Consider the following 15546-nt stretch of genomic DNA (forward strand, 5'->3'; position numbering starts at 1 on the left):
CTGTTTCATGCTAAAGAGCCAGACGGCCATCAATCACCTCCTCAGTGGTGCCACCTTCCAGCTCAGCCTTGCCACATATACTCTGCTAATAATTAAATCCCAGCCTGTAACTCACAGAGTAGCCATCGAGGTCTCCTCCAGAGAACACGCTCTTTTGCCATGCTACCAGGGAGGGAGATCATTCATGACCAGAAGTGACACTTGTCAAACTGGTGCTGGCTTTTGATTAAGGAGCAGGACTCTGATGTCTGCTTCGCATGATGCCCAGCGTTCAGTTTCATTAGGTGGGGTGCTGTGATTACTTATTACACTAAAGGATGCTCCCTATGGATCCAAAAATCCAACAAACTCAAGTCAGTACAGTATAAGTCTCAATGACAGAAGAAAATTGTTTCTGTTGCAAAACTCCTAAAATATTATTAATTATTATGTGTATGACAGTCCTCTTTAGAGATCCCAGTCACTGGCCAGAGCACTGCTGGAAGAAGTTCTGCACAAGCACGCAACATCTCTTCAAGGACTGTTCCACCTCCAAGAACACTTAAAGGTCTTTGAGGCAAGGAATGCCTTTTCGTACAAGCCATGAGACAACGAAACGGCTCAAAAGCATGCCTATGAGAGATGAGTGTGAGCCAGTGAATGACAACAACCCTCATTTATTTCAAAACTTCCACTTTTCCAAATGAGCAGGTGTTCTGCTGCAAACACCTTAAAATCAACTCATTGCATCAGCATAAGGAATGTCATACTAGCCACCCCCCGGGTTTGCCAAGAGCCACACGGCCAGCTCCACCAGCAGACTGGAGCAGGATGGTACTGTCAGGAAGAGCAAGGTGACTAGCAGCTAGAGGGAGGAGTTGCAGATGTTTGCATGGTACGCACCTGCCTTTGCCCTCGGACTGGGACATCGCTAAAGCTGACATGCCAGGAAGCTGTCCGGTTACATCAGTCAGCTAAGTGGAACCAATTTGGCTCTTACAGCAATGATACTTTTGTTGCAGCCAAATGACAAAACATGACCTGAAAGTCTTGAGGGCTCATGTTAACACCCAGAACCACCCACCAGCTATCAGCAGCTGGCTTGGCACTCAGGAGGCTTCCAGCCGTAGCTCTTCCCAATCTGAGCATTGGGCAAACTTCTCTTTCCGGAAGATAACACCAGTGCTACTAGTCCAATGGTGCTTGGGTGAAATACTGTGCAGACAAGGCTGACCAGCTTGCAGTTTAGGAAGAGGCTTGCTCAGCACTAGCCTGTATCTGCACCACGCAGCAAGGATCACCCTCATTCACACCAGTGAAGTGGAAAGCTATCTGCATTTCCCAGGTGCGACCTCTGACTTCAGTGACTCCGGTATATCTGTTAACTCCAGGCAGGTGATAATGAGCCAAAACACCTTTCTTTTGAAAATTCAAGCAGTTGTAGGAAAATGGCAAAAATAGACTTGGACTTCAGAATGGCATTAAACTGTAAACATGTGCTCTGAATAAGCCATTTCTTCAGACATCTCTCAGGATAATGCCACAGTCATTTAATAGCATGTCTCCGGGACTGGTAGTGACTCCTGCAGAACACAAGGGATATGTAATCCTGCAGCAGCAGCAGATCTATCCTGTCCCTCTCAGCTGGCCCCAGCTGTTGTGGCAAATGTGCTGCCAGGCTCCCATTTATTTTTTTGAAGAGCTTTCGTCATGTGTGTCGGTGCTTTAATATATATTTTTACTGTGGTTCTTCACATTCCTCTTCAGATTACCAAACGAAACAAAAATATACAAAGGAGTGACACTGGAAGACTATTTGAGAAAAGGTCTTTTAAAACTGTAATAGCTTTTGTGGTTATGCAGCCATGGAAGTGGCTCCAAAATGTTCTGCCTGCATGGAAGATGCCAGATCCACATCTAGCTCAGAGCCGTGGGTTCTGCTGCAGTGCCAGGCACATGAAATGGAGGCACTGCAATACAGAGAATCACCAGGCCAAAATCTTTTGGGCACCAGGGCCTTCTCATCTTCTTTCTACAGGAGCTGAGATGTTCTCAGTCAAAGACAGCCAAGACAACTCAGGAAAAGGAGGATCATCTCAAACATTCTCCCATTCTGGAATAAAATCCTGAATGAGCTCACTCCCCAAGATACTGCTACCATGAGGAACATTTACTTCCAGGAGTAACTTCTTTAGCTCCAGTGGGGATAGTCATGTGGGAAAATAGAATTACATCATGGACCTAAATGCAGGCAAGGGAACTCGCTGATTATGTACTGGGCTCAGGTAGATGTGCAGTCTAGGCAGGATGGTATAAGGAGCTTCCCTTTTATGTGTAGCTCACTGTCACATAGCGAGATGCAGAGAATATATCTTTTTCCCTTAGCTGGAAGCTGGAGAATACTTTTGGTTTCACACTTGCACCTCACACAAACATGTGTGGCAGTGTATCTGCAGCTGCTGCAAGCAGGACACACAACTTGTGCCCCACCAGGCAGGCTTTGCATACTTCTGTCCCACCCCCCAGGGTACTCACTACTCCCTGGTGGCACAGTGAGGACCCCATGAGCAAGGACCCAGCCAGGAGATGTTCTGCACTGGTAAGCCAAGGATGTGGCATTTGCTAATTCTGCTCATCACCCTCAGCTCAGAGCTGCACATGCCAGGAGCTCAAGGCAGGCTTTATATTGGTGTGACTGTCTCCTGTTTCACCATATAGCAGAAGGAAGATTTACATCAGATGGTTTCCACTGTTAAGAGTAACTGTCACACAACAATCTCCCTGCTCCGCTCCAACTGCAGTAACAAAACAATGTTACATTGGCCACTTTTCCTGCCCACTGCATTGGCAGCTTGTGAATCTGCAATGCTTACCTTAACTTCCACGTGTGCCATGAGGACCGCAAAGTTGGTTAGGTGATTGCAGGAGCATGTGGTGTGTGTCTTGTTAGTTGTCAGGAGGCGACACCCCTGAGTGGACCAATACCCTGTCATTGTACGCTTTGTGTAGCTCCAGAACGAACAGTTCGGATTGAAATTTTCTTCTGACTGCTGCAGGGAAGAAATGAATAAATGCAATAAAAATGACAAGAGTTTCAGAAATTTCTAAACGCACTATTTTTTTTCCCCAGAGGCACTTTGTAGCTCTCACCCTTTAATTTTGGATAAACAAACACCAGCGGTTTATATGTCAAGTATTACCTGCCGATACCAGAGAAAGATTGCTGCTGCTGCTCTCTTTGCTAATGCAGACTTAGTTCTTTGTTCTTGATTAATTTCAGCCATAGACTAAACCCAGCTCTTCAAAACCAGATTGCTTCATTTGCATTGCAGAACAGAGAAATTAATTGCTTTAAGCAATCAACTTTTGCAATGACTGTGCTTGGCTAACAGGAGGACTAGCTGTCCTCTTTCACTCTAATTCCACTTCCCCCTAATATTCCCTGCCACCATGATAAAATAATATTATGGTGTATTCTAATATAGTGGTAGTTTTTAATTTACAGAATTATGTGTGTCAGCAACTGAGCAATGGGCATCAGCTCAAAGGAAAGTCTTTCTTTACTTTTATTAATGTAACGTAAAAGAGACATTCTCCATAAATAACACAGAGTGCAAAGGAACAAATGTATAATTCAAAATCTAATCAAGGACTGCTGGGGGCCTCACATCAGCCAACTTTTGCATCACTTTGTTTTAGATATTAGGAAAGAATCACTTTTCAAACTAACTCACCTTGATGTGCTTGACAGTAAACACCACAGGATCAGCCAGGTAAACCTTATTGCTGAACTCTTTGTTTATTGCTGCTGTGATGACAGGGGAGTTGACAATGACGGAGTGATTAGTCGACATTGCTTCTGTTCCCAACTTCATGCTGGCATTCTCCGTGGAGAGATAGGTGCCCAGGTTATTGTACAGCACAAAAGCTACTCTGATTTCACCTAGAAGAGCAGGAAAAGGTTAGATATCCAGGTCAGCACGGTGGGTGTGGGTTTTTTTGGTTTGTTTATTTTAGAAGACACATCTCTTCTCTGAACCAACGTTAAAACTTCTCTGAGAAAATGTGAAAGGACCAAAATGTGGCATATGAAACTCACCTTCCGCCAATCCCAATGAGCACCACGAGGTGCAACAAGCAGCCCATGGATAAGAAGGCCAGAGCTGCCGTTCTCAACAGATTGGTCAGAAATAGACAGAGAAGGTGGGCTTATTTCTGGTGGCAGTGGGTACAACTGGCTCCAGAGAAAAAGGGGCCAGGTGGCCCATCTCCCACCTGACATAACACTTTATTCTCCAGGCTATGCTTTGGAAACGTGTTTGGTTCTGGCCTGTCACGCAGATGCAGTGTAACACTGTAATTTAGTCCATTAATAAATTAAGACTACCTCAGAAAAGTGTGGGGACAAATCTTGGAGAAGGAATCCAAAACTTTCCAACACAAATCCAATCTCACATGAAGGGTAAAACAAAACTGCAAATATTTCATTTTAAAACATATTTATTTTCTTAATTTGCCAATCAGATACCCCCTCTTCCACAAAAAAAACACCATTAGGGAGCCTGCAGAAAACTCAGGCTACCAGACAATTCTTTTTATCTGAAACCATCCCGTTTGCCTTTTGTTTTGCACATTATTTCATATCCTGTAAAGAAGAATTTAATGTGATTAGTTTGCCTTTATATGTACTAGTTGTGGGGAGGTATTCTTTTGTTTCTATAGGAATCACCCCAGCTTCTGAGAAAAGTGAAGCACTGATGACTTCAAAGGTCCCTCCCGACCTAAATCCTTCTATGATAATTTTACTTCTAGCTCTTTGTTCACATCGGGGCAGGTGCCAGGCTGGTGCAAATTGATGGCACTCTGCTGATTTGACCAGAACTCCAGTGATACCATGCTTAGAAATACAGACTTCCCCTTCCTTGCTGCCAACACAGTTTCTCTTTCCCTACAAATCTCCGAAGCCCACTAGCGGAGTGAAACTCCTGCACACTGGAGTTGTGCTGCGCATCTTGGGCTTCACACTGTCTCTAAGAGAAATACTTTTCTTCAAATCCTACTTGCAAAAGTACCAAACCCCATCAAGGAAGCCAATGGCAACACTTTCCTTCTGAACCACCAGACCAAACTTGTCTCTCAACAGCTTAACGCATCTGGTCTGGCTGTAATACTACCCTATCACTCGTGATTTCCCTGCAGTTATCAAAGCCCATACTAGAGCGCTTTCCCACTGCACACAAATTAAATTTTAAAGGAACTCAGAAACAGGAGTATGTTGGGCCCATTGGTAGAAAGCCGGGGAGTTTGAAATCAGTCTATAGCAGGGCTGTAGAGATCAACAAATGTGTTTGCTCAGATTCCTGGTCTTGAAATAAATGGCTTGGCAGCATGAAGACTATTCACATATAAGATCATCTTTAATTTATACTGTATCAGGAGGTTCATAAGCTTCAGAGAGAAAGGCATTGAAGATTTAGACTCATAACAACTAATTGACCTTTTCTGCCATGTTTGCTCATTATTAATATTTGCTACTATTGTTTCTTCCCTCTCGCTTTTCAGATGTTTGTATAGTTCCCCACTGTGAAGCAGTGTACTCAAACAAGCCTCTTATCCCATCAGAAGCCTCCTATTGCAGATAACAGCAGTTAAAAACACTTCTCTGGACTCACCGTTGTGCTCCAACAGCCACATCATTTAAGGGTCTGATGCATCTTTACCAGCATGTAATACTTTTGAAGGCTGTGAATCACTCAGCAGTAACATACATTCACAGTCAGCCAACTTAGCTTGCACTCAAGGGCTTGAGCAACTGACACTACTGTTAATTTAAATATTAATATAGCAATTGATCGTATACTTACAACTGGTTAAGCACAAAACAATGCTTAAAGCACAACTGATTCGTGAGGTTGGTGCGGCTAGAGGTGCTGGACCTACCATTTCGACCATTTTGTTTCAAGGTATTTGCTGACAGCTGAATGGCACTCCCATGGCCTGTGTTCTGGGGAAACTTCAGATCTTCCAGATTCCCATCTGTGCTTAGTCTCGCAACTTCCAGCTCTGTTTGCAAGAGAGACCGACACTAAGAAAAATCTCTACTGAAATAATCTTTGACATGATACCTCAGAGCTACAAAATGGTATTCCAGACCATTTGAGGGCAGAGGTATCAACTTACAACGTTTCATGCTAGACTCTGTTTGGGCTCCTATTTCTTTTTAAATCTTTGCCCTGAAGAAGTTTTAAATTTAATTTAAAAAAAAAAAAAAAAAAAGAGTGCAAATAAATTCTACTCTCTGTGGAAGACAAAAGACAACCAGTTCTTGTAAACAAGAACCTCAGGATATTAAGGACAATGGTTAAAATGAAAATCTGAAAATGCTAGTTCTTTGCCAGTGGCGATTGGTACTTTCTGTTAATGTTATCAGTGCTTGGGATCTATATTCATAGAAATAGAAAGAAGAGTTGCTCTCATTTTACATATGCACAGCGGGAGTGCTCGTTCTTTCCATAATGCTTGTTTTTTAATTAAAATCAACAATCAGCCAAATAAAGACACAAATTTGTATGAAATGAAACACAATTGCATTACAATGAACAATCTCCCTGTGAAGCGGTGCTCTCATTGCTCTAGCACAAATTTTGCCAGGAGTAATAAAGGCAGGTTAGGTGCTCATTTCCAATGGGTTTTCAAGGGTAGAGAGCTGCCTCATCCCTTTAGGCTGTTTTGGAAAGACTTTTAAGCCCTTCAGACAATGGGCCAAGACATATCCAACAAATTGCTCTCCAGTTAATCTAGGGGACAAGACCAAAGCCAGGTTTCCCAGCCTTTACTCTCCTTCTGGCTGCTCTCAGTATTTACAGGATCTGTCCCTTACGGATGTTGTCAGTGTTTTCCCGGACAATGTCTGTCTTCAGCAGGTTATCAGCCAGCACGAAGGCACTGTCCTCCACGGTGTCAAGTAACTTGGTGGCTGCCCGCTGCTGTTCGCTTGCGTTCAGGTCCCTCCACGCATTCAGAGCCTGTGGCTGCAGGAGGTTGTTCACCGTCTCCACCATGGCCTGCAAGGGACAGGGATCGAGTGAGAAAGGGCTCTAGTGAACCTAAAGCACTATTGAGACCTTTGACATATGCTCAGTCCCATCCTGCACACACATCGGTTTATAGGGAGAGGACAACATCTCACTTCCCCACCCACCGGGGCAGCCTGCAATGGAGCTAGGCATCATTTATGCCATTGGATGGGAGAGGGAGGAAACGTCCATTTTATTCTAAATGCAGGCTGGCAATAGCACTTCCCTGCTGCTGTGATCAGCAGCTCTGGGCTTGCAGTAAGAAGGAATTAGGGGGTTGGGGGCGGGGGCGGAGGGGAGATGAGAAAATCGTTAAGGAAACACGCACGAAAATAGGTTTCAAAAACCATCTGTGAAGCAGGTTGCTGATACCTGCAGCACCAGAATTCACGAGTAGGGCTGGGGCACTCAAGAAATGTATGTAGTATCTGCAAGGGCTGTGCTCCTTAGAGCGCTTCCCATCACATAACCTCTGGCAGGCAGTCATGAAAACACAGAGATAGCTGAGTTACACAACTTCATCGAGAGAAGCAGCAGGTGCCTGTAGAGATTTAGTTAAGACACTACATTTCAAATCGCTCCATTCAGGAAGGAGTCAGCCCCATGGTAACAACTTCAGTCCCTCCTGTGGTGCACCTTCTGCCCTGGGCTGCCACGCACAAAGAGCTCTCCCATGGAGAACTTCCCACAGGTTAATCTGGATGTGCATCCAGGATCGCACAAAGCTGCACTGGCTTCCTGATTGCAAAATTACAGCAGTTGAGCCTACCCAACCTGAAGGTTTTGCTCAACCCGAACTCACCAGCTTAGTTACTAATCAGAGCTGACTCAAGTACTTTCTCACTAAAGTTTTTTAATCAAACCAGCTGTATCAGTTGGTAGAACTGATTGTGCAGAGGAAAAAAAAAAAAAAGGTACTTTGATTGTGCTGGTTATTCTCTAGCCACCAAGCTATCCTAACCTGCAAAGAAACACCTCCACTGCCAGCTAATGCTGACTGCAGAAATCAAGATTCTCTTTTAAGCTGCTGTTCTTAATAATCTTCTGTAGGCTAAATGCACGGGCATCGTACCCACACCTCTGTTCTGCAAGGCAAGGACAGTCCCATGGAATTTCAACACTGTAAGCCTAAAGGATGCCTCCTGGTCTCACTTTCATGACAATGCTTCAGTATTTACTCCTATTTCTAAACCCACCTGCACAACATGACCTGTGCAAAGAAGATGCAGCATAGCTCATTCTCCAGCAAAGCCCTCAGGAGGAGTGTTACAACAGCAACACATGGCACAGAGAAAGCAGGGCATCCTGACTCACTCACCAGTCATGTTCAGATACAAATGTGCAACAGGAGAATATCATCATAGCAAACCAGAATTTGACTTTATTGCTATATCCAGGTGACCTTCCAAAAAATTTCAATTACAGCAAGGTTCAAGAAGCAGCTTAGACAGCTAGACATGCCACTGCTGGTGCTTTTAACCCCAGAAAAGACATTTCACTGAGACACTGCCACTTGCATCTTCATCCTAAATATCCCTCAGGTTGGAAGGTTCCTCATACTACCATGGCTCCTATTGGAAGACTAAACCAGAATCAGACTCCTCTGACAGTACAAAGCTCCTACTCGCCAACCTACATCTATTAATGATCAATTAACTCATTTGTTCTTGTGCCAAGCTTCTCCTGTACCTTAAATAGATCTTCCCCGGTCCCCTGATTAATAGACAACATTTCTCCTGAGCCTTACAGTTGGTTTCCCAAAGTATGGAGCAATCCATGGTTCAACCACTGAAGCAAATCAAAATGGCTGAAAATCTTGTCCTCTGGTGCCACTGCAAAAATATCTTTGCTATCAAGCCTTTACAATCCAGGACAGGAACCTCACTCTCATTTGCTGTTAAGTGGAACTTACTAACCATAAATCAATTTCTTAAACTGATTATTAAACTGATTTTTTCCTATAGAGTCTAAAAAGCATCTTAACACATTTAGTATGTGCACACAAAAAGCTGGCTGACTTTAATAGTCAAGAAGAAACACTAAAAATCCATAGCATTTGGGTGTGTGTGTCTGTGTTCAGCGTTTTAAACTCTGGAAGCTTGATCTCTGTAGCTCTTAATAAAATTCTGTAGTTTACTTTGGTAGCTTATCTCTTTACAGGCAAAAGGGAGGTAGCATTCTTTTCCAGTGACCAAAAACCTTGACTATTTTGCTGTGCAGGTTCTCCACAACACGGTGTTTTCTTGCAAAGATCTTTTAGGCACAGAAAGTAGAAAATGAGAGTTTTTCTCCCCTTTCAATGTTACCCTGCACACTACAATTTGCCTTACTTCCATTTAGCACAGCTACTAATGTTGTCTTTAAATCTCTGCTAGAACAACATCCTGGATACTTTTACCAGTATCTGAATGGTGAAAAGAGTCTTTGCAGCAGATCCAGCTCCTGGCTCTGTATGGAACGGTAATACCTATTTGTCAAAACATGAAACAGATGCTGAAATATTTGTGTTACAGTGAAACATCTGCTGAAAAGATTTTTTCTGAGGAAAAATCATTCTAGCTAATGTGTTTTTTATTTATTTTTTGAAGTGTGTGCGAAGTTTGAGAGGGAACACCAGTCAGGCCTAATGTGCCACTTCCCGCACAACACGTACTCCACACCCAATGGACGAAGTGCTGGTGAGCATCCATCCTCTTGAAGTGACTAACCTGAAACCAGCCACTTCATACCACCTTGGATCTGGGGGCTGACACAAAAGTTTCAGAAATATTTCCAAGGAATCTGGGCCAGGTGCTTAGCATGTATCTGAACAAAGCTGGTAGATTGTCTCCATTGGCACTACATCTGAGACAAATTCAGTCCATAGCTTTTTCCAGAGGGTCACTCCCCTCACCTGTCTCAGTGCATTAATCAAGTGTTCCCTGCATTATATTTCTGAGTGCAGCACTTCATTATGCCTGAGTGCTGTGGGCTGAAGCCAAGGAGACGAGGTGCTAACGAAATGTTTGCATTTTGGACAGGAGCTGAGGTAGGTGTTTAAATGAAACAAAACAGCTGTTAAAGCAACTGTCTCTTGAGACAAAGATGCCAACTGGGAAAAGCTGGGCAGGGGAATGGGAACGGTGGGAAGGCAGGCACACAGAACAACCATCAGCCTTTGCATTTAAGCTGAGCTGTCATGGTTTAGGCTGGTTTGGAACCCGCTCCAATGACTTTTGTGGTCTGCTGAAGCTCCAGCACAGAAGCAGCAGCAGTGCCAAGCTCCCAGGGAACCCTCACGATGAACAGCAGCAAGAGAGTTAGCCCTGATGGAGGACCTTTAAAATGAAGGCGGCATGAGATAGGTGTGCTTGGAAACCAATGGAATGATAGGTTTTACCTGTGATCCCCAGTGATCCTGATAAAGGTGGGGGCTTTCAGAGGGAGCCAGGAAAGTTCTAAACTAGTTTCATCCCACTTCAGTTTCAGAATTTAACATGCAGCCAAGCTGGGAGCCCAGACGCTCTCTAGTTTCTCTCCCCATTGAAAGCAGAAGGAACTACAGCAAGTATTACCCCCATTTAGGTGTCCCAAATCACATGAGATTAATCCTGTCCCTGAAGAACACAACACCTAATAAAGGATGCCTCATGGCTACCTCACTGAAGACCCTGTCCTTGCTTCCCAAGCTAGAGGACCTCCTCTCCTGTGGTTTTCTTTTCTTCCTCTGCTTGATCCCTCTTCCAAATGCAGCTCAACTGGGTGAACAACTTCCAAAGCACCCTTGTGATTCTCATGCAAAATAAAAATGTTGGGCTTGGAGCCCAAACATACCTCAGCACCACCCCACATATGCACAGTGAGAAGGACAAAAGTAACTCAAATGACATCAAGGGAAGGCTTTCACACGGCATAGCTTGCTTGTTGGTAGCCTTGGTAGCCTAAGATCAAACAAGGGAAGAAGGGCATGGCAGAAGGGAGCCCAGAAGGAAGGCTTTCCATCTGCCTTTCTACCCTGAGATATGTAGGTGTAGCTGTATGCTGCCTGTGATGTCAGGGTACCTATACATGCAAAGCCAACCCACCTAAATACAAGCCCATGAAGAGCAACCATCGTGGGTCAGAGAATATTAGACTTGGTGGACCTTTCATCTCTCCAGCAGTGGTTACAATTGTACATTGAGAGAAGAGCGAGAACATGCCAAGCATAGAAAACAAATCCCATGATGGTGATCCCTTCCATTATGTGGTCATACAGCACCACAGAGTGTACATTCAATGTAAATAAATGTTAGTAACTTGCAGATGGAGATTTTTCCCCCCAAATAAGGGCGTCTGCTCATGGTTTCTTGCTTTTGTTCTGAGGTGACAAAAGTGAAACAAAATGTAAACCTACCTCCTCAGACACTTACAAATTGGTATTAAAAGATGTATTGTCAAAAGGCAACTAATTAGGAGCCTTACAGTAATTATACATTACTAAAAGGCCAATTGTACATATCACATTGATTTCCTTTGTGACAGCTACTTAATGCCATAAAACTGAATTCTTCTTGTTCATTTATTTTTATCTTTTCCTCCTCTAGAAGTGTCTGGTGAGAATATATGGCTATGTGACACACAGTTTAAACCTAGGAGGGGAGTATACAGCCAGTGATACCACATTTATTTATTTTTCAACGTATCAACATCCGAGGCACTGCTCTTTGACAAAAACAGATACTGTAATGTAAAAAAACTGTCTTTAATTGGGAGTTAACACTGGAAATCACTAAGAGATTAGCGTTAGTTAGATGTACTCATCCCATCGCCAAATTTGGGATCAGACTGAAATGTGCTATGGTGCCTTAAGTACAGCAACCCAACCTTAGAAAACCAGCAGCTCTCCTACAGTTAAGAGCTCCCTAAATGTTTATTGTTCATTTTGGCCTCTCGCTGAGCAGCTGATGGAAGAACAAAAACCCTAAGAAACTTATGACTGGAGAAAATACTGCTTCATGGCAAGTGAGTACCAGCAGGCCCTACAGGGAACATTGGTTGAATCCTTCTGCTGAGTGATCTTCAAATACTCAGTTTGTCTTTCCTTACAAAGGAGCACGTCCTAAGAGAAGACTGAACACAATGTATACATTATTTTGCATGGAACCTACATCAAGGTCTTACGTCCTAGGGCAGCTTCGGCAGAATGAGGACAGTGGCATAAGGCATTAATGCACCACTTTTGCAATGACATCTCTAATTACAATATCTTCATTTTTTTAACTTTTAAGGCCCTGTGTAATACTGCTAACACTTGTCTTCCTTGATCTCACCGGAACATTTCATGCAGTGTGCTTTCAAAAATTAGGGTAGAGCTACAGCAACAAGGCTGTGCTTTGCATCAGTAGACTAAAATCACAGCTAGTGCATGAAACAAGCAGTGCTTGTACAGCTACCACTGTAGCAAGGCCGTTTGCTGGCACTGCCTCAACAAAAAACGTTTGCCTATCCTTTCTGAGAACAGCAGCGCTAAGTCTGTAGAGTGAAATCACAGAGAGAGAGCCTCAGGCTGTGCTTATGGTCTGAGGTTCTGGTTTTGCCTGAGGTCTCCAGGTACTGCTCCAAAATAAGTGCATCATCTTTATTCAAAGCATGCAAAAACATTACTAGCCTACTTTTTAATAGCAGCTTGACATTTTATGGCAATCAGCAGAGGAAAAAAAGCATGAAAACCCTTTCAGGTCCACAGTGCACAGTGAAAATGAAAAACCCATCAGAGAGCAGACGCACTGAAATGTGGATATGGTTCAATGATCACATTATGCTTTCTTCCTTTTTCTTACTGGAAAGCAGTGCTACTTCAAAAAAGCTTACCTGCTTCCTTGTTCAAGAACTACTGGGTTTGCTCTGTATTCATATGAAACACCCAGTGCTAAACCAAAACCTTTTCTCAAGCTATCAGTATTTTCAAGCCTCCAAACTAATTGAGTTAAAGGCACAATCAATGCCATTGATGGCAAGTTCTGCTGGAAGCTGTGAGATTCTTGCCTCTGGCCAGAAAAAGCACCAGTACAAGAGAAACTCCCATTAACTCTGAATGGACATGGTGCAGCCAGAACGGCCACTTTGGAGGAGAGAACCAGCATGAAAGCGTGGGTCTGGGCATGCAAGGAGCTGCTTCTGGCAAGTTTATTGCATTGAAAGGGATCAGCTAAGGAAATTACGTGTCTTTTTAGAGTGGCATATGAACAGCACGACAATCCCATTCTGCAGGGGTCACCAATCAAACTGGAACAGTCATCCATTCTGTAGGACTTCAGGTCAAAAATAGATGCCTATGTCATTTCTTCAGCTTCCAAAACACGTAAAATGTCATTTTGGCTAAATGTTGGCATTAAATCCTACTTCTTAGCTGAGAAGTGCTTTCAAATCTGTCTGACAAGGCTTTTCATCCTTTCATCGTTTTTCATCTTGTCATTTATTCTTTTAATTCCAAACTAAAATTTCTCTCAGGTTAAAGCCTAAGTAAAGCACACTGAAAACAATTTCCTACAGGGAAGCCCAGCCACTGTCTAAGGCTTTTTGCAAAGCAGTAAGGTCATCACAACACAATTATAACATTCAATAAAACAGACAAACGCATATTTAGATTGAAACTTGCTGGATCACAAGTGCTTAAAAATAAATAAATCATCAGAATATCTGCTGGCAATCCCTGCTTTTTCCTTCAAAACTCAGCCAGAAGCACTAGCCTACATCTAATACCAGAGTGGTGATTGGCAACTGATGGTACCAGTTTTGGTGAACTGAGCCAAAACCTACAACTCATGGCAAAGGCAAAAGGAGAACTCCTGACCTTGCAGATAAATTTCTAAAATTACTCCATAGATTCAGAGGAAAAGCTCTAAAGAAAAAGCACAAAATCTTCTCTTTTCAAGTCTACAGCAAATGTTTGTGCTGTGGATACAGGAACTATACTGACTCAGAAATGGCCTGAATTTCAGCAGCACTGAGAACTGACTGCAGTGAGAAGAAAGGCATTGACCTTTATTAAAATTAGGCCATCTACAAAATGCTTAACTACGGAATTAATGGTCTTGCACTAGGCATGCAAGGTTTGCAATCTTGGCTTTGAACTACCAATAATCTCTTAATGGGACCACACAAAAAAATAGGAGATCTGAAAAATATAACAAGGTTACAAATTACAGGTTATGGTTTTGCTTTGCTTAGTATACAAGGAAGAATATTTTAAGGTCAGAAGGCATCTGTAGGACTGAAATAAAAGGAATTGATTGGGAAGAAGGAAGTAACATATGATCTGTTTCAACTAATGAGATCTTCCCCGCAGAATAAGCTGAGAACTGCATTTATGAATCATCTGTATTTGCTGCCCTACTGTTCGGGATATGAGACTATACAAGCAACCGCTAGAGTAATTACACTGGGGAAGTGAGCAAAGCTGTAGCAAGAAAATAAAATGGCCTGCAAACAAGAAATGCCTCTTTGACACAATATCCATAGCCTTCAAAGGAACTCCTAGGGAGTCCGTGAGACTCATCCTTTCCTCCAACGGTCCAAATGAAAGGGACATCTTTCACTGACCTCTGCGGCAATTTGCACTGAGCCTTTTTACCAGTGCCACCAGATTCCATGACCGATTCAGACTAAAGCAGAGTAAACACACAGCAATGTAGAAAATGGTAGATTTTCTTCTGAGTTTTGCTATGTTACATGTGAGCACGTAACCTTAGGTGTAGCTCAGCTGTAGGTAGAGGAGTAGGTGGTCACCTTCCTTTTTAGTATTTATGTGAAGAATTTCAGTGTCCTGTGACAAACCCAAGGCTGCTGCTTTGATCCTCTTCTCCCCTAACAACAGGCTTACCATGGCAGAAACATGCAGTGTGGGGATTTCTAGTTTCACTCTTGCTGACACAAATCAAGTGCAGGTTTCTCAAGCTGTGAAGTATATTAAGTTCACTGAGTTTTAACAAAGGGCTACCAAACCGCAGAACCCTGCTGCAAGTCACACTTCTTTCAGATGTCCTTTTAATTATATTAAATGAAAGTTTGGGGCACTTTGATGCTGATGGGCAAACATCTCGATCTCTTGAAAAAGCTGCTAAAAGTACTCCCTGTAGCTATGGTTAATATACGGCATTGTATGCACACTGCTAGCCAATTTATTCCAGCCACTTTAACAACAGTACCTCGCCTGACAGGCTGTGCAGAATAGCATCAGGAGTCGAGCAATGCACATATCATTAGAGGACTCTGAAAGTTGTTTGACATGCACTGCAGAGCTCTTTGTCATACAGCCAATTAAGTGACCAAACAAGGAACTCGAAAATCCTCATTAATTTGCCCCTTTCTATATAAATGAAGGTTAGAGTCTTTCTTGTCACAGGCACAAGAACACAAGTAAACACAGCATAATTCAATTTATGCTCCCTCTCAGAGCTACAAGTTTATTTCGTTTAGTCTTCACAGAAGTTGGGACCAGCCATGCAAGCAAGAGAGAAGTGGGACAAAC

At 43.1% G+C, this 15546-nt stretch overlaps 1 protein-coding gene across 8 annotated transcripts in view; it reads right to left on the minus strand.

The window, feature by feature from the left end:
* The window catches only part of ADGRL3 (adhesion G protein-coupled receptor L3), a 342564-nt gene that overhangs the window by 75549 nt on the left and 251469 nt on the right, over positions 1-15546 (minus strand). For all 8 annotated transcript variants that reach the window (XM_056347177.1, XM_056347131.1, XM_056347148.1 and 5 more), the window contains 4 exons: positions 6860-7043; positions 5920-6042; positions 3714-3922; positions 2853-3029 (listed from right to left, as the gene is read on the minus strand). In XM_056347177.1, the coding sequence (XP_056203152.1) occupies positions 2853-3029; positions 3714-3922; positions 5920-6042; positions 6860-7043 (693 nt within the window). The remainder of the gene's footprint in view (positions 1-2852; positions 3030-3713; positions 3923-5919; positions 6043-6859; positions 7044-15546) is intronic.

This window comes from Falco biarmicus, chromosome 1 (genome assembly GCF_023638135.1).
Source record: "Falco biarmicus isolate bFalBia1 chromosome 1, bFalBia1.pri, whole genome shotgun sequence".
Lineage (NCBI taxonomy): Eukaryota > Metazoa > Chordata > Aves > Falconiformes > Falconidae > Falco > Falco biarmicus.